We start from the raw sequence: 27529 nt of genomic DNA, 5'->3' as shown, positions 1-27529 counted from the left end.
TGTTGCTTCTATTGAGGAACTTTTCAGTTAATATTTTTAGCCTTCGTTTATTTCTTCCCCTTATTTAAACCCCCTTATTCTATATCCCCTCTATAATTTTCTCTCTCCCTGAAAAATGTTTGAAGCCATTACTTTTCATGTTCGCGTGTACTGGTTATGAATCTCCTCAGTTTTGTTTGTCCAAGTTTAAGTCTCTCCCCTTTACTTTTGGAAGATAATTTTGCTGGATACGTAACTCTGGGTTGGTGTTTTGGTTTTCTTCCGCCCACAGGAAACATCTCGATTCACTGTCTCCTCGCCCGTGGGGTTTTTGTCAAGTTCACTGTGGTTCTTGTCCTTGTTCCTCTATAGATTAGGTGTGTTTGTTTCCCTCCTTATTTCAAGGTTTCTCCTCATCTTTTGCTTTCAGCAACTGTGCCTAAATGTCTAAGATGAGGTTTAGATGTTTTAGTGTTTATCCTACTTGGGGTTCTCTAAGCCTTGGGGATCTGCGGTTTGGTCATAACTTTGCAGAGTTCTTGGCCATTGTCTCTTCAAACTTTTCATCTGCTCTCTTCTCTCTCTCTTCTGGTGTTGCTCTTTTGTGTCCTACAATTCTTGGATGTTCGGTAAATTTTTTTCGTTTTTATAATCTCTGCATTTCAGTTTTGGAAGCTTCTATTGCCGTATCTTCAAGCTTACTATTTCCTTGGCTATGTCTAATCTGTGCATGAGCCACTGAAGACAGTCTTCGTTTTTGTTAGTGTTTCTGATTTCTAGTGTTTCCTTTTGGTTCTCAGAGTTTCCATCACTCTGCTGCTGTTACCCATCTGTTCCTGAAAATTGTCCACTTTTCCTGTCACAGTTATTTTAAATTCTCTTTCTGATAATTCCAAAATCTGTGTCATAATTGAGTCAGATTCTGATGCATTTTTTAAAATGTCTTTAAGGAATTCCTTGTAGGTCCGGTGATTAGGGGGCTTCCCCCCAACTCCAGTACTCTTGCCTGGAAAATCCCATGGACGGAGGAGCCTGGTGGGCTGCAGTCCATGGGGTCGCGAAGAGTCGGACACGACTGAGCGACTTCACTTTCACTTTTCACTTTCATGCATTGGAGAAGGAAATGGCAACCCACTCCAGTGTTATTGCCTGGAGAATCCCAGGGACGGTAGAGCCTGATGGGCTGCCGTCTATGGGGTCGCACAGAGTCGGACACGACTGAAGCGACTTAGCAGCAGCAGCAGCTGATGGCTCAGCGGTAAAGAATCTGCCTGTGATGCAGGAGTCTCTGGTTCGATCTCTGGGTCGGGAAGATCCCCTGGAGGAGAGCATGACAACCCACTCCAGTATTCTTGCCTGGAGAATCCCATGGAGAGAGGAGCCTGGCGGACTACAGTACCTGGGGTCGCAAAGAGTCAGACACGACTGAAGCGACTGAGCATGCACGCATGATAGTGACTAGGACTTCGAGCTTCCAACTGCCGGTGGCCCAGGTTCTACCCCTGGTCAGGGAACTAAGATCCAAAAGCTGTCCATAAATATCAATCAATCAATCAATCAATCACGTTTAGACTGATTTTCTCTTGCCGTGTAATTTTTGTTGAAATCTGCACGTGATGAGTTGGGTCATAGGGACTGAGGCCTGCAGTGCGGGCCGGGGGTGAGCCGTGTTTACTGTCAGCTATGGCTGTGATGTCAGAGGTTTGCCCCCTGCCCCCTGCTGTCCTGGTTTGGGGGCCCCCTGTGTCTCCCCCCATGTCCTGGTTTGGGGGCCCCCTGTGTCTCCCCCCATGTCCTGGTTTGGGGGGCCCTGTGTCTCGGGTTTGCCCTCCACCCCGCCGTGTCCTGGTTTGGGGGGCCCTGTGTCTCGGGTTTGCCCTCCACCCTGCTGTGTCCTGGTTTGGGGGCCCCTGCGTCTCGCGTTTGCCCTCCACCCTGCCGTGTCCTGGTTTGGGGGCCCCTGTGTCTCGGGTTTTCCCTCCACCCCGCCGTGTCCTGGTTTGGGGGCCCCTGTGTCTCGGGTTTGCCCTCCGCCCCGCCGTGTCCTGGTTTGGGGGCCCCTGTGTCTCGGGTTTGACCTCCACCCTGCCGTGTCCTGGTTTGGGGGCCCCTGTGTCTCGCCCTCTCCCGTCTGGAGCCCACGACTGTTGCCCTGGAGCCTCCTCGTGTGGGGTAAGGGGGGGGCAAGGTGACCTGTAGCCTGTGGTGACGCCTCTCTCTGCTAGGGGGCCTCTGCCGCTGGGCTGAGACCCTCACGTGTCTCGTCTCCCCCACCCCCATCCCTGGGACGAGACAGGAAGGCTCACGGGGGATGCGCCCGTCCACGGGTGGTGGAGCTCCAGCCAAGCCCTTCCGCTGCCAAATGTCTAGTTGACTTCTCGGTCACTGTAGAGATAATCATGCGCTTTTCTTCATTTTGTTGGTCAGTTGCGTTAGAGGCTTTCCTCACGTTGAACCGTCCGTTGCCTCACGGTCGATTGCCCTTGGTTCTGATGCTGAGTTTTCTGTCTGCCGCCGCGTTTTCTGTAACGGGGCGTCTGCACTGCTCTGTGAGGCTGACCTGAAGGCGCCCTCTTTTGTATGCGGCCTTCCTCTCCTTTCTGTGTCAGTCGATAGCATATGTGTTTTTCATGGTAGACCTCAGAGTTTTTCTTCCTTTTCTGTTATCCAGAGCTGTACTGTCTAGTAATGGCTAATTATGTGTGACTCATATTGATTTAATCAAAATTAAGTAAAAATTTAAATTCAGTTATTTAGTCGCAGTACCCATTTCAAGTGGAAATTCAGCTGGTGCAAATAGAGAACGTTCTTATCATCACACAAAGCGAGTGGACAACACTGGTCTTGAGTCAGAGACGTTTCCTGTGTTGATGGAAACACTCTGAAATCTGCTCCATCCAGGCCAGCGGTCACTGGCCACAGGTGGCTTTGAGCAGCTTTGTATCTGTGGGGTGTGTGTGTGTTTGTGGCATGTGTATGTGTGTGGTGTGTGTTTGTGGTGTGATGTGTGTTTGTGGTGTGATGTGTGTATGTGGTGTGTGTGTGTGTGTGTGTGTGGCATGTGTATGTGTGTGGTGTGTGTATGTGGTGTGTGTGTGTGTGTTTGTGGTGTGATGTGTGTATGTGGTGTGATGTGTGTATGTGGTGTGTGTGTGTATGTGGGGTGTGTGTGTGTGTTTGTGGTGTGTGTGTGTGTGGAGTGTGTGTATGTGTTTGTGCTGTGGTGTGTGGGTTGTTGGTTTTCTGACTTATTTTTGTGAAGGAATAAGCAGATCAGCCCAATACCTTTCATATAAGCTGCGAATACTTTTCCCTGTTTGTCCTTTGCCTTTTTTTTTTAATTGTTTATAGGGATTAGCGGTTATTTCAAATGTTGCCAAAGTATTCTGAGAGCTTTCATTGTTTTTCTCTTCCTCAGGCTTTTAAAATTAGGAGTTAAAGATATGAAAGTAATGTAATTATAAACATGAAAATGAAGAAAATAAAAGAAAAATACAGCTACTCAGAATTTTGGTGCTCTTTTCATTGTTTTTCTCTTCCTCAAGCTTTTAAAATTAAGAGTTAAAGATATGAAAGTAATGTAATTATAAACATATTAAAAAGAAGACAATAAAAGAAGGAGAAATTTCTTCAAATACAGCTACTCAGGATTTTGGTGTTCTTTTCATTGTTTTTCTCTTCCTCAAGCTTTTAAAATTAGGAGTTAAAGATATGAAAGTGATGTAATTATAAACACATTAAGAAGAAGACAACAAAAGAAGGAGAAATCCTTCACATGCAGCTGCTCAGGGTTTTGGTGCTCTTCTCTCAGTCTTCTTGTCGCCCTGCTGGAGCGTTTAAAGCGGCAGCTGGCCAGACCGCGCCTTCGTGCACCTTCCACGCAGCCCCTCGTTCCTTGCGGGCCACGTGGGCCGTCCAGCTTTCCGTGGGCCTGGGGAGGATGTGGTGGGCACGGCGGCCAGGCCTGCAGGGGCTTCTCAGCAGGGGGGCGTGTGTGTGCGGGCCTGGTCCTCGCTGTGGGGCTCGTGCTCCTTGCATCTCCGTTAAGGTGGAAACCGCTTCCGTGTCAGCGTGTGCTCATCAGATGCTGTGGGGTTTTTGGTAAAATACACCTTATCCTTTTGGCCTTTTGTAAATGGCATTACATCCCGTTTGTGGTGTTGTGTGAGCAGCGCCACGTTTATCTGTTCAGTTCAGTCGCTCAGTCGTGTCTGACTCTCTGCGACCCCATGGACTGCAGCATGCCAGGCTTTCCTGTCCATCACCAACTCCTGGAGCTTACTCAAACTCTTGTCCATCTTGTTGGTGATGCCATCCAGCCATCTCATCCTCTGTCGTCCCCTTCTCCTCCTGCCTTCAGTCTCTCCCAGCATGTTTATACTCAGGACTTATTTACTGTTTCAGGAATTTCTTTCTGTTGCCGCCTCCTTCCTTTCCGCAGACGGCCCACGTGACTTTCTTTATCAGTGAACTCTGTGGTATTCTTAACTGTAACTCTTATAAATAATGCCATCGTGAACTTCTTTGTGTGCAGAGCATTTTTGTTGTTTACGATTACTTTTTTCTAGGATCGAAAATTCCAGAAATAGAATTTCACATTTGGAAAGAATGAGTATCCTTAACACCTCCCAGCGTGCTTTGACAGTCTCTGCTCTGCAGACAGGGTGCTTGAGAGCTCAGGGCGGCATGTGCTTCCTGTGAGCGCACAGAGCCGGCCTGGTCCACGCTTTGGGCTGAAATGAGAGTATTTCTTTAAGAACTATTATGTGTGTTTATCTTTTATTCTTACTTTAGTGGTTTTAAAAATAACTCTGCATTAGCTAAATATGGGCTGCAACTATGAGGCCTCCAGGCCTGGCTGAGAGCAGCTCCTGGGGCAGAAGTAAAGGACAGACAGATGGAGGAGCTGGGGAGGGGCAGGGGGGCGCAGGCACGTGTGAGGGCAAGCATGCGTGTGTCCGCGTGTGTGAATGTGTATAGGTGTGAGATGTGTGTCTGCATGTGCACGTTTGTGAGCTTGTGAGTGTGTATCTGTGTGTGTCTGCGTGTGTGTCCACATGTACACATGTGTGAGCAGTGTGTCCACATGTGTCTGCATGTCCGTGTGTATGTGAGCATGTGTGTATCTGCATGTGCACATGTGTGTGAGCATGTGAGTGTGTATCTTTGTGTGTGTGAGTGTGTATCTTTGTGTGTGTGTCTGCCCACATGTGCACGCATGTGAGCATCTGTGTGCCCACATGTACACATGTGTATGACTGTGAGCATGTGTGTGTGTGTGCATGTGCGCGTGTGAGCATGTGAGTGTGTATCTTTGTGTGTGTGCATGTGTGTGAGAGGTGTGTGAGTGTGTGAACATGTGTGTGCCCACATGTGCACGTGTGTATGAGTGTGTGAGCATGTGTGTATCTCTGTGTGTCTACATGTGTGTGTCCCCACATGTGCACATGTGAGTTTATGAGCCGTGTGTCCTCATGTGAACAAGTGTGTAAGCATGTGTGTATCTGTGTGTCCGCATGTGTGAGTGTGTGAGCATGTGTGAGTGTCTGTGTGAGTGTCTGCATGAGTGTGTTTGTGTGAGCATGTGTGTGTGAGAGCATGTGTGTCTGAGAGTGTGTCTGCATGAGTGTGTGTGTGTTGAGTGTGAGAGCATTGTGAAAGTGTGAGTGTGAGAGCATGTGTGAGTGTCTGTGTGAGAGTGTGTCTGCATGAGTGTATGTGAGAGCATGTGTATCTGTGTGAATGTTTGCATGAATGTGTGTGTGAGCATGTGTGTGTCTGTGTGAGAGTGTGTGTGTCTGTGAGTGTGTGAGCATTCGTGTGTGAGAGCATGTGTGAGAGTGTGAGAGCATGTGTGAATGTCTGTGTGAGAGTGTGTCTGTGTGAGTGTGTGAGCATGTGTATGAGTGTGAGAGCGGGGAGGGCAGAGGAGCCCGAGGTCCGGTGGCTTGGGGTCATGGTGCTGCCCCTCAGCACTCAGGGTCTAGGCTGGGGGCTCCAGAGTTGGGCTAGGCCGTGAGGAGCCCTTGTGAAGGGAGAGGGACATCCCCTTGTGGAGGTCAGGGGTGAGCGGACAACCTTCAGGGATGCGGAGGGGCTGAGGGGCCAGCAGTCAGCTTGGGTGGGTGAGATGCTGGCCAGGAAGTGCCCGGGTCGGGTCAGCGAGTGGGTCAGCGTGGCCCTGATGTGCAGGTGGGCTGGGTTCTCCAGCTGCTCTTGTCCCCTGTTGTCTGTTTAGAGCTGCCCTTTAATTATCCCACAGCCTCTGGAGGCTTCTCTAAACATAAACATGGGTGTATCTTTGTTGAAAGCACTTTTATTAGGACTGTTGGGTTAATGGTTTTGAGGAACCCATAGCCGCCTGGGCTGAGAGTCATACTGGTGATCTAAGCGAGCTGGTGACCCACAGTCCGACTAGAGGAGCCTCAGGTCCTGCTGCCCCTTCCCGACGTGGCTGCCCTGCGGAGCATCCCTGTGCTGCTCTTAGGCCGTTGACCTGGCAGGACCGCCCCCAGGCCGTGGGCCCGACCACGCACGGAAGGTTCTGGTCCATTTCATAGGCTGCAGCAGGGTGCCCAGATGACTTACAAGCTGCTTGGGGCCGAAGGCCCCTGGAGTAGGTGGGCTTCTGTGTGAGCCACTGTGGAGCACACTCTGGTCAGTATGGCCAGGACCTCCTGGGCGGTGGCAGAGTGGACGCCCACTTACAGGAGGCCGTGCGCCCACTTACAGGAGGCCGTGCGCCACTTACAGGAGGCTGTGCAGGTCTGTGACCGGGGAGGGTGGGCCATGCTCCGTGCTGTCCGTCCCCCACAGGGCCAAGTCCAGATGGTGGTTATGTGTACACACGCGTGTGTGTGTGCACTCATGTGTCTGCATGTGTGGGTGTGTGCACACGTGTGTGCCTGTGTGGGTGTGCATGCGTGGGCATGCATGTGTGTGTGTGTGTGTGCGCGCGTGCGGGGTGTGTGCACATGTGGGAGTGTGTGTGCTCTCAGTGTGCCTGTGTGGTGTGTGCACACGTGTGTGTGCATGGCTGTGGAGTACTGGCCCAGCTTCTGAGTGCCCGGTAGGGATGGTAGGAGCAGAGGCCTGAGAACCTGTGGCCGCACTGGGGACCGAGCCCAGGCTGCGCGGAGAGATCTGTTGCCTCAGCCCCGGGGCCTGTGTGTGCGGTTTCCGTTACAGGGGACACCACAGGCCTCTGTCCCCCCGTTGATTCCTGTCAGTGCCGTCCAGAGTCATGCAGGGCAGCCCGCTTCATCCACATGCCCATGTTTTCCCGGGGACCTACCGGGCAAGTGCCTTGCCTGCGGCGTGTCCAGCCTGTCTCAGGAGAGGGAGGCCCTCCGGCCCCACAGCTTTGTGCAGCCCTTCCTCGTGCAGGACCCTTGGTTCAAGCATGGGGGCATCGCGCCCCCAGTGCGGCGTGAGCCCGCCTGCTGCCGGGGGCCTGACTCCCCCTGCACTGTGCCCGCCCCAGGCCTCTCCTCCGGCTCCAGGCTCAAGCCCCCTGTGCAGCAGCTCTGGGGCGCCTCCTGGAGGGAGTGAGTCCCGGGCACCCGAGGTGGGAAGCTCAGGCTTAGGAAGGTTGGGTGGTCCTCGCCCTTGGAGACTTCGCCGGCCCACCTGGGCGGTCACGCGGGTTGGGTCCTGGACCGGGGACAGGATTGAGGGTCCCGGTCACGCCTGTCCTGTGGGTCAATCGGGAATGTGGTGAGGGGTCTTAAACAGCAGCAGCTCAGCGGTCCTAAGGCCTCCTGCCTCCTGCTGTCGCCACTTCCTGCAGGGTTTTGGCGAGGATGTCGTGGACACGTGTGTCGGGCGGGGCCGCGGGTGTGAGTGCAGGGCTAGGGGCCTCACGTCCGGCCCTGCGCCTGGACATCAGGACTACGGCCCGAATCTCTCCTTCCTCTGTCTCCAGGCCGAGCCCATGGACACTGGTGTGGAAACGTTGCTAAAGTGCTGGTGGGGCCCTCTGCACCCCCAGACCAGCCCCTTTGCCCTCAGTCAGGGCTGGGGGGAATTGGGGGCCTTGCCCTGAAAGTTCTCTTCCTTTGATCGCCTTGGGCCCGAGGCCGACTGACCGTGGCCCCCGCCCCTGTGCCGGCCCCGGCGCGGGTGTGCTGGGCCCCTGGCGCGGGGAGGGGTCAGCAGGGGCTGTGGGGGAGGGGCTCGCACTGCAGTGCTGTTCCCGCATCAAAGCGGAGCTGCCCCCCCACCGCCGTGGTCAGCGCATACCAGCCCCGCCCTCGGACGCTGGGGCTGGCAGCGGCCCGCCCTGTCTGTGGGCCTGCCAGTTCTGAGCGCTGTGTAAGCTGGAGTCCGGCCTCTTGCACTAAGCACGGTGTTTCTGAGGCCTGCCCACGTGTGGCCCGGGTCCGTGGCTGCGTGCTGTGCTGCGTGACCACGGATTTTATCACTCTGTCTGTGAACTGATGGCATGTGTGGCCTGTGTCCGTGGCTGCCGTGCAGTGTGACCACATGCCTTATCTCTCCGTCCCTGAGCTGATGGGTCTCCAGGTGGTTCCTGCCTTTCGGCTCCTGGTCTGCTGCTGCGCGTGCTCGTGGCTCTGTCTCTGTGGATGAGCATTTCTGGGTCTCGCGGGCACATCGCCCGGCCACATGGCAAGTCCACGCTGTTTCCCACGGCTCCTCCACCCCCAGCATGTCTGAAGGTCCGCTTCTGCACAGACTCCCCACGCTCGCTGCTCTCTGCTGTCAGCCTCCTGAGGACCTAGGGTGGAATCTCTCTGGCTCGGGCGTTGTTTTCCCTGAAGTCCAGAGACTGACGCTCAGCCTTGGCCGTGCTGCCCGTCACAGCTCAGCCTCTGCCGGGGCTTCTCCGGGCTGCCATCTCCCGCTGTCATCTCTTCGCTCGCCCGTGAGGGTGGTAGAGGGGGCAGGGCGTGCCCTCCTCGCTGTTCAGACGTGGGGCTGGGGGCCTGGCTCCCGAACCTGGCCTTGGGGACTGGAAGACCCCACACCTGGCTGGACCCCGGCCGCCGTCTGTGTCCGGCAGGTGCCTGGGACGTTCTCTGCCTCCTGCTCGGTGGTCTGTGAGGCTCTGGGTCTGCAGGCATTTTTTCTCTTTGTTCGTTGATCTGTCCACAGTCCAGTCTTCCTGCTTTTTGGGACACGTGGAAGCCTCTGCTGGCGGCAGCCCCCGCCTATGGCGCTGCTGTGGCCGTGTTGCGCCCGGGTGGTCAGCCAGGCCCTGGCTCCGCCTGCATCCCTGGTGCCCAGAGCCCTGCTTGGATCCGGGGTGTGAGTCTCAAGGGTGCTGGGCTGTGTTTGCTCTAAGTCGTTTCTGCGTGTGGCCCAGTGGCGTTGGACGTCGGGCTTCTCGTCTCCCACTTGTGAAGCTCTGCCACCTCCTGAGGGTCCCCGTGTGTCTCCCGTCCCCGCCTCAGCTCCTTGACCATGCTGGGGGGCTGGGGCTGTGTGCCCTGCTCGGCTGGCTGGTCTGGGGGTCCGGGAGCCTGGTGGGACATGTGGGAAGAGGCGCACCCCCATTTTCCCTGTGCCAGCTCTTCCCTGGGCCCACAGGCCCAAAGCTGACACCTGGGGCCACGCAGCTTTTTGCCCGTTCTTGCCCGTTCTCAGGCCGCAGCTTTTTGCCCATTTTTGCCCGTTCTCAGGCCAGTCCTGGGCCCCACGCTGCTGAGTCCTGCCTGACACCCTGGCCTGGCCTCCAGGAAGCCCTTCCAGGGACGCCCCACTGCTGAGGACGATCAGGGCTGGGGTCAGCTGTGGGTCCAGCTCCGGTGCCCGCCCCTCATCCCCGCTGAGTGGCAGACCAGGCCCCGGTGTGGAAGGGGCCCCACCCCGTTGTGCCCCAGCCCTGCAGTGAGCACGCAGACAGGCCATCATGTTAGCCTCTGCTCGTGGCTGCTGGCCTGTGTCACGGGCCTGACTGTCTTCTTTTTTCTCTTTAATTTACAGCCAGAAAACCTCCAGAAGAACTGGCTTCGGGAGTTTTATCAGGTAAGAGCCGGGCGGCAGCCGGCCCACGTGAGGAAGCACCTCAGGCTGCTGGAGGCCCGGGTTCCCCTGCGGCCTCGCTGTCCTCGGGCGGGGGGAGTTCCCACGGTGGAGGGTCCCCCTGGGAGGGAGGTTTGGGGGAGGGAGAGGGGCTGTGGCCTCGGTGTCCTCGGGGGGGCGGGGGGCACAGCACGGAGGGGAGAGTTCCCACTGCGGGGGTGCAGGGAGGAGTTCCCACCGGAGGGAGGCCCCCTGGGAGGGGTTCCACGGAGGGGGAGGGGGAGGGCTGCGGCCTCAGTGTCCTGGGGTGGGGGAGAGTTCCCACGGGGGTGGGGCGCAGCGGGGAGAGTTCCCACCAGGGGGGAGGCCCCTGGGAGGGCAGTTCGGGGGAGGGGGAGCGGCTGTGGCCTCGCTGTCCTGGGGGGGATTGGGGTGGGGGTCCCCCTGGGAGGGGTGTCCCCCAGCAGGGGAGGGGTGCCTCCCACTTCCTGGTTCCTCCTCAGAAGCCCCTGCCTTCTTAGATGCCCCTGGATGGGGCTCTGCTCGTCAGCGGGGACCTTCGGGAGGACCTGCGGTGCAGGGTGGGGCAGCAAAGCCCGTGTTCGGCCCCGGGGTCTGGGCAGGATGCATGCTGACGCTGGGCTGGACCGTGGCCAGAGGCTCCAGGCGAGGCCTGACAGGCAAGCCGCTCCTTCCCAGCTCCCCGAGGGCCCCACGTCTGTGCTCAGCTCTCTCCGGGATGTCAGGGTCAGCTCTGCGGTGTCGACAGAGGGCTCTGCTCCTGGAGCCTGTGTTCCCCAGGCGGGTGACGCGCGTGGGACCCCCCGTGGGGCATCTGAGAGGCCACTGGGAACTGCTGGGCAAACGACGTCCTGCTCGGCCAGGGCTGCTGGGGGACTGTGGCACCTGGAGGCTGGCGGGGCCGCAGAGCAGGGAGCCGGGCGGGGACAGCATGGCTGACAGCGCGGGGCGCTTCTGCGGTGGGTCTGCAGGGCAGGTGCGGGTGCTTTGATGGCAGGAGGAGGTGCAGGAGTCAGGTGGTCCCAGGCGCTGAGCCTCAGCGGGTCCGCTCCATGTCCTTCTGTGTCTGGGCTGTCCCCTGACTCCTGCCATCCACACTGGCACAGGGGGCAGCTGCTTGTCCAGTCTGCTGGTGTGGGTGGTCCACACCCCCAGATGTACCAGCCACGGTGAAGGCCAGGGAGGGGCAGCAAGTCCTCTCTGGAACCGAGAGGCCCGGGGCCCAGCAGGAAGGGCCTGGGCTGTCGGAGGGGACGATGGTCTTGGCCAAGGGGGACGGGTTCCCACCCGAGGCCCAGGAGGGTGGGGGGCGCGAGGTGCCAGGGGTGCGTCTAGCAGGGCATGGGCCTTGTTCCTGTCACGGGGCATTCCGAGCCCGTCCTTCCCCGCATTTCACCCGCCCAGGTGGGCAGCGGCCTCAGGGTCCCTGGCCGAAGCCTGGCCCGGCTGAGCTGTGGGGTCAGCTTTCGGCAGGCAGCTGGCCCAGTGGGCCGGGCGAGACCCCTTTCCTGGAGAGGTCACCTCGGAGGCGTGCTCAGGCCCCAGCGGCTGCCCGGGCTGACTGTGGAGGGAGAGGCCCGGAGTGCTGGGCCCCGTCTCCACCGTCGGCCTCCGCTCTCCATCACTTTTGTTTGCTTTGCACAGCTGGCCCCGGCAGGTGTGAGACGCGGTGGGAGTATGTTGGGGTGGTGGCGGGTAGTGGCCCTGGGTCCAGGCTCAGAGGGGTCCTGGCGGTGACAGCCCCCTGGGAGCAGGCGGGAGGCGTCCCTTCAGAGCCTCCTGGCCGCACATGCAGCCCGGCGGCTATACCCCGAAGTGGAGCCCAGGGGGCGGGCAGGCATTTCCCTCCAAGTCAGTGTCCGGGCGCCCGCCTCCTCCCCGGAACACACGCCTTGGCCCGGGGACCAGGAGTGTGTGTGCACGGGGTGTGCTCAGCTCTCTGGATGAGAGTGAGGAACTGCGCAGATATGAGGGTAAATAAATGGCCCCCCCCCCGGATTCTGCCTCAAGTTTGACGTCAGAGCCTCCCGCCCGACGTCTGTGCGTCCCAAGGAGAAGGTGCCGCCCTCAGCTGGTCACAGGGCTGCGCACGTGTTGACGGCACGTGGGGCGCTGGCTCACACACAGACACGAGAAACGAGCAAGTGGTGACGACTCTTTATTGAGATAATAGATATTTGTTATTTACTGACGAGAGAACCAGTAAGGTGTTAAAACTGGTTCAAAGAAGAGTCCAAAGGGGGAACACCGGCCTCTCCTTTCAGCAATGCCAAAGGGAGGGCTGGCCGGGCACGAGCTGTGCTTCTCTGGACACTGGCGTCCTGCGGTCCTGAATCCTTGCGATGCTGCTGGAGTTCAGAGTTCACGGGACTGTACAACAGCTCGGGGGTCACTAAGGTTGGAAGAACCCAGACAGGGGCAAGGCGCCTCTAGTCTGTTATGCCCATTTGAAAGCCTTTCACAATGTTCCCTGGCAATAATTTAAAAAATAACGTGATGAGTATTATCTGCTTCCAGCTAACACGGAGCAAGTGAAAAGTGAAAGGCACTCATTTGTGTCCGACTCTTTGCGGCCCCGTGGACTGTAGCCCGCCAGGCTCCTCTGTCCATGGGCTTCTCCAGGCAAGAACACTGGAGTGGGTAGCCATTCCCTTCTCCACGGCATCTTCCCAACCTAGGGATCGAACCTGGGTACACACAGAAACAGGTACCAAATTTCCCGTCCTGTCTTAAACAAATTAAAACCAGAAAATGTGTAAGAAACACTGGTTTTCAGACCTCAGGCAGTGGGCAGGACAGAACAGTGTGGCTGTGGGGATCAGGGGCCAGGCTGTACTGGCCAGTTAAAGCCCGAGAGGATGTCCAGGCTAGTGTCCAGTGAGCTGGAATGCACAATTTGATGTTTACAACCAATAAAAAGAAATGAGCAGGCAGGCGAAGATGCAGGGACATCAGACCCTTCTGCCCATGGGACGGTTAGCGGTTCCCTAGCTGTGCTGACCTCGGGGGCTGCTTCTGATTTTACTGATTCTGTCCGTTGTTTTCTTTTTCACTGTTTTTTTTTTTTTTTTTTCCTTTTTCTTGATTACTTTCCATTTAATTTGCTCTTCTATATCTAATTTCTGAAAGTAGAAGATAAGAATTAAAGAATGATCAATTTCAGAAATTTGACATTGGGGAATGGTCACTGAAAATCCTGTAGACAATAAAAAGATAGTAAAGGAATGATCACGAACAACTTTTTGCCAATAAATCTGGACACTTACATGAAAGGAAGATGTTTTTGGAAAAGCAAAGGAAGCTAAGTCGAGAAGAAATAAACGAGCTCTTTATTAAAGCTTTCCTCAACACTGATAAGTTCTTTCAAACATTTAAGCAAGACACACTGACGTTTCTGTCGAGCTTTTCAAGAAGCTTGAAACACGTGACGCTGTGATGCGAGCAGTGGCCTGACAGCAAAGGCGGACAGAGTCGTCTCGGTGAGAACACAGGTCTGTCTCCTGCGTGGAGTAAACGCCCGAGTTCAAGGGACTTCAGCAAGTCAAGCATGTAGAGCTGTTTACGTGTGTAACAATGCATGCAACACACACACAGACGCACGCACACACACGCACACAGATGCACACACGCACACACAGATGCACACATGTGCACACATGCGCACACACGCGCACGCACACACACATGTGCGCGCATGCACACATGCACATGCACACAGAGATGCGCACATGCATGCCCACACATGTGCGCACACACCCACCTACGCATGCACACACATGCACACAGATGCACACGTGCACATGCACACATGCACACACAGATGCACACGTGCACACGCACACATGCACACACAGATGCACACAGATGCACACACGCACGTGCGCACATGCATGTGCATGCGCACACACGCATAGAAACAGCGGCGCATCAAAAAGTTATGCGTGAGCACCAAGGGGCTCAAGCCTGTGTAACGTTCAAAAATTAATAGATAAGATCACCCAAGTCAACCAACTGTGAAGAAAAACTACACCATCATCTCAGCACATGCAGGAAAAGCATTTGCTGAAATTCTATAACCATTTCTGATGAAAGCTTCCGGCAAGCTGAGTGGAAGGAGCTTCTGTAACGAGCACTCGTGCCCCGAGCCTGACGGTGCAGCTCCTGGGAGATGAGATTCTTTCCTGCCGGGACCCTGGACGGGGGCGGGGCGCCGGGCCTGCCTGCAGAATGGCGGTGAAGGTCCTCGTCGTAGGGCCACGGAGGAAGCAGAGTCCTACAGACTAAGGGGAGGAAGCCGGCCTGCATCTGGGCAGAAGGCGTGACGGGCTCTTTGGGAAGCTGTGAGGAGCGCACAGAAGTGTGAGTGTTACCTGATGTAAGTGAATGTAGTCAGTGTGCAGCACACAGGGCGCTGTGAGAACACCTTTATATTAAATGTGAACATACACAGCAGCACCAGAATGAAATAGTGGCTGCACATCTGATGAAACACATCAATGTCTGTGCTCGAGCTGGATTTAAAAAAGGCACAGAAACCAGAGATCAGATTGCCAACATCCGCTTTATCATCGAGAAAGCAAGCGAGTTCCAGAAAAGCACCCACTTCTGCTTTATTGACTACGCCAAAGCCTTTGACTGTGTGGATCACATTAAACTGTGGAAAATTCTTCAAGAGATAGGAATACCAGGACACCTGACCTACCTCTTGAGAAACCTGTATGCAGGTCAAGAAGCAGCAGTTAGAACTGGACATGGAACACTGGACTGGTTCTGAATCGGGAAAGGAGTAAGTCAAGACTGTATATTGTCACCCTGCTTATTTAACTTCTATGCAGAATACATCATGCGAAATGCCGGGCTGGATGAAGCACAAGCTGGAATCAAGATTGCCGGGAGAAATATCAGTAACCTCAGAAATGCAGGTGACACCACCCTTATGGCAGAGAGTGAAGAGGAACTAAAGAGCCTCTTGATGAAAGTGAGAGGAGAGTGAAAAAGTTGGCTTAAAACTCAACATTCAGAAAACTAAGATCATGGCATCTGGTCCCATCACTTCATGGCAAATAGACAGGGAAACAGTGGGAACAGTGTCAGACTTTATTTTTGGGGGCTCCAAAATCACTGCAGATGGTGACTGCAGCCATGAAATTAAAAGACACTTACTCCTTAGCAGAAAAGCTATGAACAACCTAGACCACATATTAAAAAGCAGAGACATTACTTTGCCAACAAAGGTCCATCTAGTCAAGGCTATGGTTTTTCCAGTGGTCATGAATGGATGTGAGAGTTGGACTGTGAAGAAAGCTGAGCGCCGAAGAATTGATGCTTTTGAACTGTGGTGTTGGAGAAGACTCTTGAGAGTCCCTTGGACTGCAAGGAGATCAAACCAGTCCATCCTAAAGGAAATCAGTCCTGAATATTCATTGGAAGGACTGATGCCAAAGCTGAAACTCCAACACTTTGGCCACCTGATGCAAAGAGCTGACTCATTGGAAAAGACTGATGCTGGGAAAGATGGAAGGTGGGAGGAGAAGGGGGTGACTGAGGATGAGCTGGTTGGATGTCATCACCGACTCAATGGACATGAGTTTGAGTAAACTCCGGGAGTTGCTGATGGATAGGAAGGCCTGGCGTCCTGCAGTCCAGGGGTTCGCAAAGAGTCGGACACGACTGAGTGACTGAACTGAGCTAAATGTCTATGCAGCGACGAGAGCAATCAAGAAAGGCCCGAGGCAGCAGGGAGGTGTTCCTCTCCAGGGAGACCAGAGGCAGGGTCCCCGCTGCTCTCTTCGTCAGCCTCTGAGAAGCCAGGCTCGTGCTCTGGCCTGCTGGTGTGGTGTGTGAGACAGGAGGGAGGCGCCCCTGCGGGATGGGGGCTGGCAGGGAGGCAGGGGCTGGGCAGTGCCCTGTGCCCTCTGCGTGGGCCCCTCCGCACCCGCCGCTCTCTGCTCTGGGCTCGGCCTGAGTCTGCAGCTGCCCCCAGTGCCCAGCCTCCTTCGTGTCGGGGTGCGAGGTCCTCCCTGCAGACCCGCCAAGCCCGCAATGGGCTGCTGACGCCGCTAGTCTGTACTGTGGCCGCAGATGGCAGCCCGCCCTCATGGCGTGTGAAGAGGGCACACTTCCCGGGGGCCCACGGGGGCCTGATGACAACCCTCACTGGCCTTGAGGAGCTGCTTGCTTGCCGGGTCAGCGTGGTCACGTGTAACAGTGCAGCCGGGCGGGGATCAGGTGTGCCGTCTGCCCCACACGCCCCGAGGCGCCCGTGAGTGCCCGGCGCACACGAGCATCCTATCCCGGCCCTTGGACCCCCACCCCACCCCAGCTAGAGCTGTGGCTCCCTTTCTGCCTCTGATACGGAGAGAGGTGGGTGCTCCCTGGGAGCCCAGTGGCCTGGTGGCACCGGTATGTCCAGGCTTCCCTTCTGATACGGAGAGAGGTGGGCCCCCCGAGGCGGATCCTGGGGGGGCTCACTCATGCCCATGGGCGCCCTCCGCAAGGTGGATCCTGGCGGGGGCTGGCTTACGCCCATGGGCCCCCCCAGAGGTGGATCCTGGGGTGGGGCTCACTCACGCCCATGGGGCTGCTGTGGTCAGAGGCTGTATGGGGTGCTCTCGGCAGCCTTTCGGCCCGTGGTCAGCGTGTGCATCCCCCCAAAACTGGAAACCACCCTGAGGAAGCGGGTGGCTTCAGGGAGGAGGTTCTAGGGCTGAGATCAGGAAGCTGTGGCCGCCAGCTGGCCCCGGGGTCCGCGGGGAGAGCCAGGAGGCAGGGGGCACCCCGTCGGCTCGGGACCTGCTTCCATCCTGCGTGCCCCTCGGCGGGAAAGGTGCTTCTTAAATGAAAATCAAGTCATTCTTAGAGACCTCTGATGTCCCAAGCAACAGGCTGTATTAAGAGCGGACCAAGCTCCGTATTTCTGCCCCTTTGGAAGGAGCAGCCTTGTGTCTGTCTGTCTGGATCTGGGGTAAAGCCACGGTTCGCCTGCTGGACGCTGCTTCAGCTTTGCGGTCGGCGGTCAGGCACACTTGTGGGTGCCCAGGGCCAACGGCCGCACGAGAAATCCTCCAGCCCCAAGGACTCGGAGCGGGCCTCCTGCCCACACGGGGCCCGGGAGCCACCCTCGCTGCTTGGACGGCCAGGCCCCCCGCCTGCTGGCGAGCTCGCGGAGCCTCATGCTGCCCTGGGTGCTGGCCGGCAGCGGCTGTGGGGCCTGGGCTCTGGGAGCGCGTCCGGTCGGGGCTGCCAGGAGCTGAGTCTGGGCCTTCTCGGGGGGCAGGCCCCCGCCTCCCCCACACCGTCCTGCCTCAGCCCTGTGGCAGAGGGCGGGCGGCTGGGCATCCAGAGGACCCCTGCCTCCCAGGCTGAGGGTCACAGATGTCTCTGCAGGGTGTTTTCAGGCGTAGCTGGTAAATAGCAATCTTGCCTCCGGAGAAATTCCTTTGTCCCTTTTCGCTCCTTATCTCGGCTCTCCGGCCTGTGCTGGGTTGTCTGTAGGGTGTAATTCCTTTTTAGGTAACTCAGATACTTCTCTCTGGAGCAGGCCTAACAAGGCCTGGCTGCTGCTATTTTTAGCGGGCCGGGCAGCTCTGCGTGTCCTGGAGACCAGGGCCGCCCTCTCCTCACCACCTGCACAGCGTCAGGACAGGGCCTGGTTTTGTTTGGCTGCGTGGTGTGTTTGTTTTTATTTTTAATTCCCTCAGCTTTTCCTTGCCAAAATCTCTAATTCACTCTTTTCCAAAATATTTTCCTGAGCCTTCCTAGGAAAGAACCCGCGTGTTCCTATCAGCTGCCTGTTTCTCCCCTAGAGTTCGCAGGATAGAGTTCCCAGAGGCTCCTTTTTTCGGTAAAGGATGTTGGCCCGGCGCGTGTGCAGATGTGGGCAGGATGGGAGCCCAGTTAGAGCCCAAGCTGCGGAGGCCCCGACCCTGACCTCCGGGGCCAGGAATCCCCTGCCCGTCCAGCTCCTGCTTCTCTGAGCTCCTTCCCACCAGTCGTGGCCTGAACCACCGCCCACGGACTTTCCTGTCCGTCCTCAAGACAGCCGTGCCATCCTCCCCGAAGGGCTCTCCATCTAGGCTCCTTTCCGGAGGCAGAGGAGGCCTGCAGCTCTGACCTCAGCGGCCCAGAGAGCTCCAGGCCGGCCCTCTCACTCCTAGTCCCGGGGTCCCCCAGGTGACAGCTGGTCCTGCCCCCGCGGCATTTGTCATGGTGTTGAACTGGCACGCCGTCCGGTGCTTACTCTGCGTCCGCCCTGAGCACAGTGAGTGAGCAAGGCAGGCACGTGAGGAAGGGGGCGCTCAGGGAGCCTGGGGCAGCGGCGCTTGCTGCTGTTCAGTCGCTCAGTCGGGTCCGACTCTTTGCGACCCCATGGACTGCAGCACGCCAGGCCTCCCTGTCCTCCACTATGTCCCAGAGTTTACTCAAACTCATGTCCATTGAGTCGGTGATGCCATCCAACCATCTCATCCTCTATCGTCCCCTTCTCCTCCCACCTTCAATCTTTCCCAGCCATCAGGGTCTTTTCCAATGAGTCAGCTCTTCGCATCAGGTAGCCAAAGTATGGAGTTTCAGCTTTGGCATCAGTCCTTCCAATGAATATTCAGGACTGATCTCCTTAAGGATGGACTGGTTTGATCTCCTTGCAGTCCAAGGGACTCTCAGGAGTCTTCTCCAACACCACAGCTCAAAAGCATCCATTCATCGGCGCTCAGCCTTCTTTATGGTCCAGCTCTCACATCCATACATGACCACTGGGAAAACCATAGCTTTGACTAGATGGTTTGTTGGCAAAATGATGCCTCTGCTTTTTATTACACTGTCTAGGTTTGTCATAGCTTTTCTTCCAAGGAGCAAGCGTCTTTTAATTCATGGCTGCAGTCAGTATCCACAGTGACTTTGGAGCCCAGAAAACAAAATCTGTCACTGCTTCCACTTTCCCCTTCTATTCACCATTAAGTGATGGGATCAGATGCCATGATCTTAGATTTTTGAGTGTTGAGTTTCAAGCCGCTTTTTTAAATCTCCTCTTTCACCTTCATCAAGAGGTTCTTTAGTTCCTCTTCACTCTCTGCCATTAAAGTGGTATCATCTGCATATCTGAAGTTGTTGATATTTCTCCTGACAATTTTGATTCCAGTTTGTGCTTCATCCAGCCCGGCCTTTCACATGATGTACTCTGCACAAGTTAAATAAGCAGGGTGTCAATATACAGCCTTGTTGTATTCCTTTCCCAATTTTAAACTACTCAGTTGTTCTATATCTGGTTCTAATCATTGCTTCTTGACCTGCATACACGTTTCTCAGGAAACAGGTAAGGTGGTCTGGTACTCCATCTCTTTAAGAATTTTCCACAGTTTGTTGTGATACACACAGTCAAAGGCTTTAGCATAGTCAGTGAAGCAGAAGTAGATGTTTTTCTGGAATTGCCTTGCTTTCTCCATGATCCAGTGAATGTTGGCAATTTGACCTCTTGGTCCTCTGCCTCTTCGAAACCCAGCTTGAACACCTGGAAGTTCTCAGTTCACATACTGTTAAAGCCGAGCTTGAAGGAGTGTAACCTTACTAGCATGTGAAATGAGTGCAATTATACAGTGGTTTGAACATTCTTTGGCATTGCCTTTCTTTGGCATTGAAATGAAAATTGACGTTTTCTAGGCCTGTGGCCACAGCTGAGTTTTCCAAATTTGCTAACATATTGAGTGCAGCACTTTCACGGCATCATCTTTTAGGATTTTAAATAGCTGAGCTAGAATTCTATCGCCTCCACTAGCTTTGTTCGTAGTGATGCTTCCTAAGGTCCACTTAACTTCACACTCCAGAATGTCTGGCTCTAGGTGAGTGACCGCACTATTATGGTCATCCAGGTCATTAGACGTTCCTTGTATGGTTCTCCTGAGTATTCTTGCCACCTCTTCTCAACCTCTTCTTCTCCTGTTAGGTCCTGCCTGTTTCTATTCTTCACTGTGCCTGTTCTTACATGAAGTGTTCGCTTGGTATCTCCAATTTTCTTGAAGCGACCTCTGGTGTTTCCCATTCTGTAGTTTTCCTCTGTTTCTTTGCTTTGATCACTGAGGAAGACTTCCTTATCTCTGCTTGCTGTTCTCTGAAACTCTGCATTCAAATGGGTGTGAGTGCATCTCCTTTGCCTTTCCTTTCTCTTCTCTCCTCAGCTGTTTGCAGAGCGCCCTCAGACGACCATTTTGTTTTTATGTATTTCTTTTTCTTGGGGATGGTTTCAGTTGCCACCTCCTGTACAAATTACGAACCCCATCCATAGTTCTCCAGGTACTGTGTCTACCGTATCTAATGCCTTGAATCTATCTGTCTCCTCCAGCGTATAGACATATGGGGTTTGATTTAGATCACACCTGGATGGCCTAGTGGTTTTCCCTACTTTGTTCAGTTGAAGCCTGAATTTTGCAATGCGGAGATGATGATCTGAGCCCTAGTGAGCTCCCGGTCTTGTCTTTGCTGACCGTATGGAGCTTCTCCATCTTCGACTGTGATCCCTGAAAGGCCAGGCAGCAGCCTGTGGTTTGTTCTGTGGCCTGCGACGGCCTTTCCTGCCGAGTGGGCCGCAGGAGAGGGTGCGCCCCGCGGCCGTGTCCTGGGCCCTGCCAGGGCACTGTCCACACGCGTGTGTGTGCGTGCACTCGTGTGTGCGTTCCCGTCACTGGCGTGTGCACGTGTGCATCTGCCTCCCGAGCCGTCTGTGGTCGTCCTGTGCCCGTCGTCCTCTGGAGCCCCCGCTGCTCCCTGAGGCGCCTCCCGGCCCCTGGGGCTCAGGCGCCAGCAGGGCCTCGTCTCGCGGGGCCTTCCGTGGCGGGCGCTCTGCTCTGCGCTGTCTGGCGCGGCCGCCACTGTCCACGGTGGCCGGGCAGCCCTGCCGCTCAGCGTGGGCCCAGGCCACCAGCGTTCGGTGTGGCCGTCGGCACGCTGGGCTTGGGGCCTGCCCCGTGTTGTCTGTGTTACGTGTACACCTTCTGGGCTGTCGCTTTATTTCCCCATTTCGGCTTTCTTTTGGATTACTTCTCTTCTTCTTTCACGTTCCATTTGAAATCGTTTACGTTCCTGTTTTCCTGGCAGCTGTGGGTTTTGAGTCCCCTGCCTCTGGTTGACATCCTGCTCCTTCATGTGCCACATGGACGCGCTGGGACCGTGTAGCTCTCCGAGCAACATGTGCTGTCCCTCCGCCTGCACTGGGGGCTCCAGCCGGCGGCTTATGGTTGCTGTAAACTATGAGTTATAGTTGCTACTTTAAGGGTCAGCACCCCGTCCCTTCCCCCCACCTTAGCCGGTCCAACCTGCCGCCTGGCCTGGGGTCAGGCTCCCGGGGCGGCCTCACCCCCTCGCACGGCCCCCACACCTGCCCAGCGGCGTTGCCTCGAAGCTGCCGGCCGTGGGGCCTGAGTCTGCACTGGTCCCCCGGTCAGCGTCTGCCCAGCCTGCTCTAGTGGAGCTCCACACGGGCTCACGGGGACAGAGCCCACCTGAGTTTACTCGTGAAAACGTTTGAAGGACGGTTGGCTGAGTTGTGTGATTCTTGGCTTATACTTACTCGCATTGAGGATGTGAGCCAGAGCGTCCTTTTTATAAAAGGTGGTTCTGCCACTGCTCCACTTAGACGTTAGTTCTGGTGTGGGTGTCGGCGGTTCTGGTGTGGGTCTCTGGTTCTGATGTGAGTGTTGGTGGTTCTGGTGTGGGTCTCTGGCTCTGGTGTGGGTCTCTGGCTCTGGTGTGGGTCTCTGGTTCTGGTGTGGGTCTCTGGCTCTGGTGTGGGTCTCTGGCTCTGGTGTGGGTCTCGGTGGCTGTTTCCTGGAGGCCTGGAGGACTGTGTCTTTCGCTGGGGCGTGTCTGGGAGTCCGTTGCTCTGGGGTGATTCCTTCTGGTGCTCAGGCGCCCCTCAGTGTGGTTCAGCTCCCCTGCCTTGGGAGGCTTCCCTGGGCCCCCAAGTTTAGATGTGAGTTTAGATGTGAGCTCCGGGCCCTGCCTCGCTCTCTCCCCTGGGGACCGGGGTGCAGGGCTCCCCGCCTGCCCTTGCCACACCCGCCCCCGCCCCGCCCCTGCCCTCTTCCTGAGGCTCTTTTCACTTTCTTGGGTTTTAGTGGCCTGTGCGGCCCTTGCTGAACTTTCCTCGAAGTTGATCCTCCCTCGGGCGCTCTGAAACGTGCTCTTCTCTTCTGGGACGATTTTGTCCTTTTCCCCATTTCTGTCCTGTGGTTGATCCCGTCTCTCTTTCGGGTTTCTTCTCCCCTCGGCGCCTGTTTGGATGTTCAGCTCTGTCTGCATGGGGCTCGCAGCTCTGGGTTGCTCTGTGCCTCTGTCGAGGGCGGGCCTCTTCCTGGGGGTGCTCTTGCCTCTCGGGCCGCAGCCCTGCAGGGACGTGCCCTCCCTCTGCCCGCCCCCAGCGGCCTCTGTGCAGGTCGTGTTCCTGGCCTCACAGCACCCTCTTCTGTCCGTCAGGCAAAGCTGTACCGCCTGCTGTGGGCGAGGGGGTGCCTCCTCTGCGTCTCAGAGCGCCCGACTGCCCCCTGCTCCCCGGCTCACATTCCCACTGCAGCTGGCCCGTCCTCCTTGTGGCCCTGCTCTGCAGAAGCGGGGCCTCCTGGCGCCCTGCAGCCAGGCCCGTGGACCCTGCTGGGCTGAGTGTTTCCTGCCATCTGCAGCCGCCTCGGGCCTTCCCTGCCCAGGGTTGGAGTGTGACTGCGCCGTGTGGACTGGTCACCAGGCTGCCGTTAGATCCAGAAGCTGTGAGCCCAGCGACCTACACCCCTCCCCCCGCCCCTCACCTTTTCTGCTCTGTTTCTCCGGGCTGCTTCGATTCCGTTTGGATTGAAAGTTGGTTTGGGTTTTCGCGTGGGGGCCTCTCTGTACCCGCTTCTCAGCCGGAAGCTCTGGGTTCCCATGTGGCCGCGCAGAGTCTAGTCCCGGGGGCTCCCCTCCATTTCTTGGCTTGACGTTTCCCTGAGCGGGGCTTGCCCTCCCGTTTCCCCAGAGACGCAGGAGGGAAGGAGGGCTTCATTCTCTTCATCCACTGGTTTTCAGAGGGGTGTCCTGACTCCACTCTGACTGACATGTGGGGGGAGGTTAGTGTCGTCATGAACTCATGGATCTAAGTGTGTGTGTGAGTGTGTGAGTGTGTGTGTGTGAGTGTGTGTAGCCTGTCCTGGGTGAACCGGGAGTGCTGGTTAAACTCTGATGTGGCATCAGGCTCCTCTCCCACTTCCTGCAGGGCCCCCCAAACCCCCCTGACACCCCCCCACCCCGATGCTCCTTGTGGGGCCAGGCTCCTCTGAACCTGCTCTCTCCCCCGAGCCCCGTTCCTAGCTGTGCGTTCGTCCCCAGCCTGCCCAGGGAGAGCCTCTGTGGACCCCGTGTGGCCTCTGGCGTGGAGGGTGTGTGGTCTGCAATCTGCGGAGACGGGCGTGGCGGCTGCTCTCCCGACGCGCGGGGCCCCTCTCGCAGGCGTCTGTCTCTTCCCTCCCCGAACGCGTGGTGGTGAGGACCTGTCACTTCAGCACCTTCGTTCTCAGGAGAGACGTGCCTCTGTCTCCTCCTGTCCACTCCCGCGTGAGCTCATCCGGCGCCTCATCGTGGGTTTTGAAGCACCCTCTCCCCTCCTCTGTGTGGAGGGGTCTCCCCACTGGACCCTGAGGCGGGTGTGCCGGGCATGCGGGCCACTGGGGGCTCCCCGACGTGTGGAGGGGCGCAGGTGGGCTATTTTTGGATCCTTCATTTTTTCGACTCTGACCTGGGATCAGAGTCAAGTGTTTGAGGAGTTTGATGTCATGTGAATAGTGAATTCTGTGCCTTAAAAGGCCACTTCAGTTCAGACCACGACAGAGTGAGTGGTCTCGTGAGGGAGACGCGTGCGGGCATGAAGGCGGGCAGCAAATCCCCGCCCAGAGGGACGCGCCCGGCCCGAGGCGGCTGCTTGAGGGGTCACGTCCTGGGCTCCCTGAGTCGCCGTGGGGCGTCCTGGAAAGCGTCACTCGGCCCTCCCTGGGGACTTGGGTGTGGTTGTTGCCAGACTCTGGTGACCCACAGCCTCTGTGCACCTCGTGGCAGTGTGACCTGCAGGAGCCCACGTGAGAGCCCTGCCCGTCTCTGGGGTCCCTTCTGCCCTTCCCGCCCCCGGGCTGGAGCTGGGCCTGAGCTGCAGGGCAAGGGGGACTGGGCCCAGAGGACGCAGCCCTGAGTGGGGTCATGAGCGGCCAGCTTCCTCGGGATGACCTGTGCGTGTCCATGCCCTCCCCGTCTGTGCAGCTCCCGGCGACCAGGGGGAGCCGCTCGGGGGGACCCTGGGCCCCTCGTGAAGGTCTGCCTTGTGTGCTGTCCCAGGTGGCAGCCGCGGCGGGGACAGCCGTGCACACCACGCAGCTTTTGGTGGCTTTCACGTGACTCTGCTGTCCCGTCACTCGTTCCTGGGCCTGAGGCCAGGCCGTCTGGTGACCTGACCCAGGCTGCCCCGGGCCCAGAAGCCAGCCTGCAGCCTGCCCTGGTTGTGGAGGTGGTCTGCTGCCCGAGTGCCTGGGTCCCTGCCCGGCTGTGGGGTGTTGGGTGAGGCGCCCACTGGGAGGCGTGCTGCCTGTTTCCTTGAGCCCTGAGGCTGGAGTCCAGGTATGGGGGGGTCCAGGCAGGCCTGTGTTGAGGAGGCAGTGAAAGCACCCGGGTGAACATCCTGTACCCTGCTCAGACGGAACGCAGGTGCGAGCCAGGTGTCACCGCGTGCCCTTCCCTGAGGGCACGCCCGGGTCTGGGCACACTCCCTGAAGCTGGACGTGCCACCCACCATCTCAGGTCAGGGGGCAGCTGCTGCCGAGCGAGGCTTCCTTCTGCCCCTGCCTGGCACTCTGCGCTCCGCTCCAGGGCCTGGCCCCACGTCCCTTCCCCCTGGCCGGCTCTCTGGTCAGCTGGTTGAGCCCCAGGTGCGGCCCCTTCCTGTCGGGGACCTACCTCACTGCCCTGTGCCCAGAGGAGCCGTGTCTCAGCCCGTTGACCACAGCCCATCTGCCCACGGCTCGCTGACCTCTGGGCAGGACGTGGTGGCCGAGGCTGGGTGCAGGCGGTGTGGGAAGCAACACTGTGGCCCTGGGGTGGGTCGCCTGCTGTGGGCGGCCTGCCTCTGGGATGGTGGGCGGGGGAAGCCAGGGTGGCTCCGGGGCTCGGTGGGCGCTGCACCAAGGGTAGAGCAGAGCGGAGGACGGGCGGGGCGCGGGCGTGGATGGCTGGGGCCCTGCTCTTCCCCAGCGCCGGCCTCGCTGTCTGTCCCAGCCACCCTGCCCTGGCTGCTGCCTCGTGGACGTCCTGGCACTGCTGCCCACTCCCCAGCTGTGGGCGCCCCAGGGGGTGGGGCCACGACCTCCGGGTCCCCCCGTGAGCCCGTGTGGGTCCACACCTGCCCCAGTGACCCGAGGGTCGCTCCCGACGCCCAGCCCGTTTCAGGTCCCAGGGGAGAGGCGGGTCTGGGCCGTCGCCCGAGTCAGGACTCTGTGCGGGGAGGGCTGCAGGGCGGCCGCGCTGCTGGACGGCTCCCTCTCAGGACAGCTCCCCCTCAGGAAGGCTCTCCCCCTCAGGCTGGCTCCCCGACTCAGGACGGCTGTCCCTCAGGACGGCTCCCCCTCAGAATGGCCCTCCCTCAGGACGGCTCTCCCCCTCAGACTGGCTCCCCGACTCAGGACGGCTGTCCCTCAGGACGGCTCCCCCTCAGGACGGCTCTCCCTCAGGACGGCTCCCCCTCAGGATGGCCCTCCCTCAGGATGGCTCCCCCTCAGGACGGCTCCCCCACTCAGGACGGCTCTCCCCCCCTCAGGACGGCTCCCCCTCAGGACGACTCCGCCTCAGGACGACTCCCCACCTCAGGACGGCTCCCCCACTCAGGATGGCTCCCCCCCTCAGGACGGCTCCCCCTCAGGACGACTCCCCCTCAGGACGGCTCCCCCACTCAGGATGGCTCCCCCACTCAGGACAGCTCCCCCTTAAGGACGACTCCCCACCTCAGGACGGCTCCCCACCTCAGGACGGCTCCCCCACTCAGGACAGCTCCCCCTTAAGGACGGCTCCCCCCTCAGGACGGCCCTCTTGTACTCCTGGCAGAGCCCCCAGGCTGCAAGGCTGCAGCTCCGAGGAGAGCTCCGTGGTCGAGGTTGAATGACAGGCGGGAGGCGCGGCTGGGCGCCGCCTCGGGGCCAGTCTGGTTGGCGCCCGGAGTGGACCCTGGTGACCAGGGAGATGCTGCAGGCCCGGCCCCGGGGGCTGGGCTGAGCCAGGCCCGGGGCAGTGGGCCCGCCGGCTCTGCTGCCTGCCACTGCGTGGCTGCTCCCAGTTCCGCTGACCGCTGCAGCGTGTCCACCTCGCCAGGGGGTGGGCTGGGGTTCAAGTGCGAGTGGGCGTGAGGCAGCGCCCGCCCTCGCGGCCACCTCTGCTCCTCCGGTGCTGTGTTAGTCGCTCAGTTGAGTCTGACTGTCTGTGGCCCCGTGGACTGAGGCCCGCCAGGCTCCTGTGTCTGTGGGATGTGGGTCGCCATTCGCTTCTCCAGGGGATCCTCCCGACCCAGGGATTGAACCCAGGTCTCCCGCATTGCAGGCAGGTTCTTCACTCTCTGAGCCACCAGGAAAGCCCTGCTGCCTCCTAGATGGTGGGAAACATGCACACACGTGTGCACAGCCCCGACACACACATACGACATGCGTGCACCCACACCCCCGCGGGGCCACAGCAGTGTCAGGACGGCTGTCCTCTGGGCCCTGCCCGCTGCTCTGTGGCCGACACAGGACCTCCCGCCATGGCGGGGACACCAGCGTTCCTGAGAGACCAGGAGCTCCCTGAGCCTCAGCACGGGGCCCGGGGGTGGGGCCGCCCTGACGCCTGCCTCTCCTCCACAGGTCGTGCACGTTCACAGGCCGCACTTCCTGGCCCTGCACTGCCAGGAGTTCGGAGGGAAGAACTATGAAGCGTCCATGTCGCACGTGGACAAGTTTGTCAAGTAAGTCTGGGGGCAGCTGCCTGGCCTCCGCCTCCTCCTGGGGCGAGGTGGGTGTGGCTGGGGGCGAGGGGCACAGCCCCACCTGAGGGCCAGGCCCGGGGCTGGGGCGCCTTGCCAAAGAGAGGGCATGGCCCGGGGGTGGGGGTGGGGGAGCAGTGGGATGGCTGTGCCCCAGGGTTAAAGGCCACGGCACCTGTGGGCTCAGAAACGTCAGCCCCAGGTCCAGGCCGAGATTCCGTCATGTGGCCTGATGGCTGTGAGCCACCTGCTGCTGCTAAGAGCAAACAGATGGACGGACTGATGGACAGATGGACTGGGTGTCCACTCAGAAGCTCACAGCTTGTTGGCCGCAGTGGGATGGGCACAGAGCGCCATCGTCCATGGGAGGCGCGCCCTGTGGCTCTGTGGGAGTCAGCCCTACCCAGAGCCGCCCGGGGACAGGGACTCGGACCTGGGAGCTGAACGCGGGGGTGGGCAGGAGCGGGCCCGACGGCAGGCGCCTCTCTGCTCTGTGTCCCCCAGGGTGGGCGCCGCCCCCGACCTGGACTCCAGGCACCGTGA

General features: G+C 58.1%; 1 protein-coding gene across 3 annotated transcripts in view; it reads left to right on the top strand.

Annotated features, from left to right (window-relative positions):
* INPP5A (inositol polyphosphate-5-phosphatase A) overlaps window positions 1–27529 on the top strand; it is a 146161-nt gene that overhangs the window by 43774 nt on the left and 74858 nt on the right. For all 3 annotated transcript variants that reach the window (XM_024986036.2, XM_024986037.2, XM_024986038.2), the window contains exons 2-3: window positions 9925–9966; window positions 26868–26968. In XM_024986036.2, the coding sequence (XP_024841804.1) occupies window positions 9925–9966; window positions 26868–26968 (143 nt within the window). The remainder of the gene's footprint in view (window positions 1–9924; window positions 9967–26867; window positions 26969–27529) is intronic.

The sequence above is a fragment of the Bos taurus genome, chromosome 26 (genome assembly GCF_002263795.3).
Source record: "Bos taurus isolate L1 Dominette 01449 registration number 42190680 breed Hereford chromosome 26, ARS-UCD2.0, whole genome shotgun sequence".
Taxonomy (NCBI): domain Eukaryota; kingdom Metazoa; phylum Chordata; class Mammalia; order Artiodactyla; family Bovidae; genus Bos; species Bos taurus.
The sequence above is the reverse complement of the archived record's forward strand: the minus strand, read 5'-3'. Positions and strand labels throughout refer to the sequence as shown.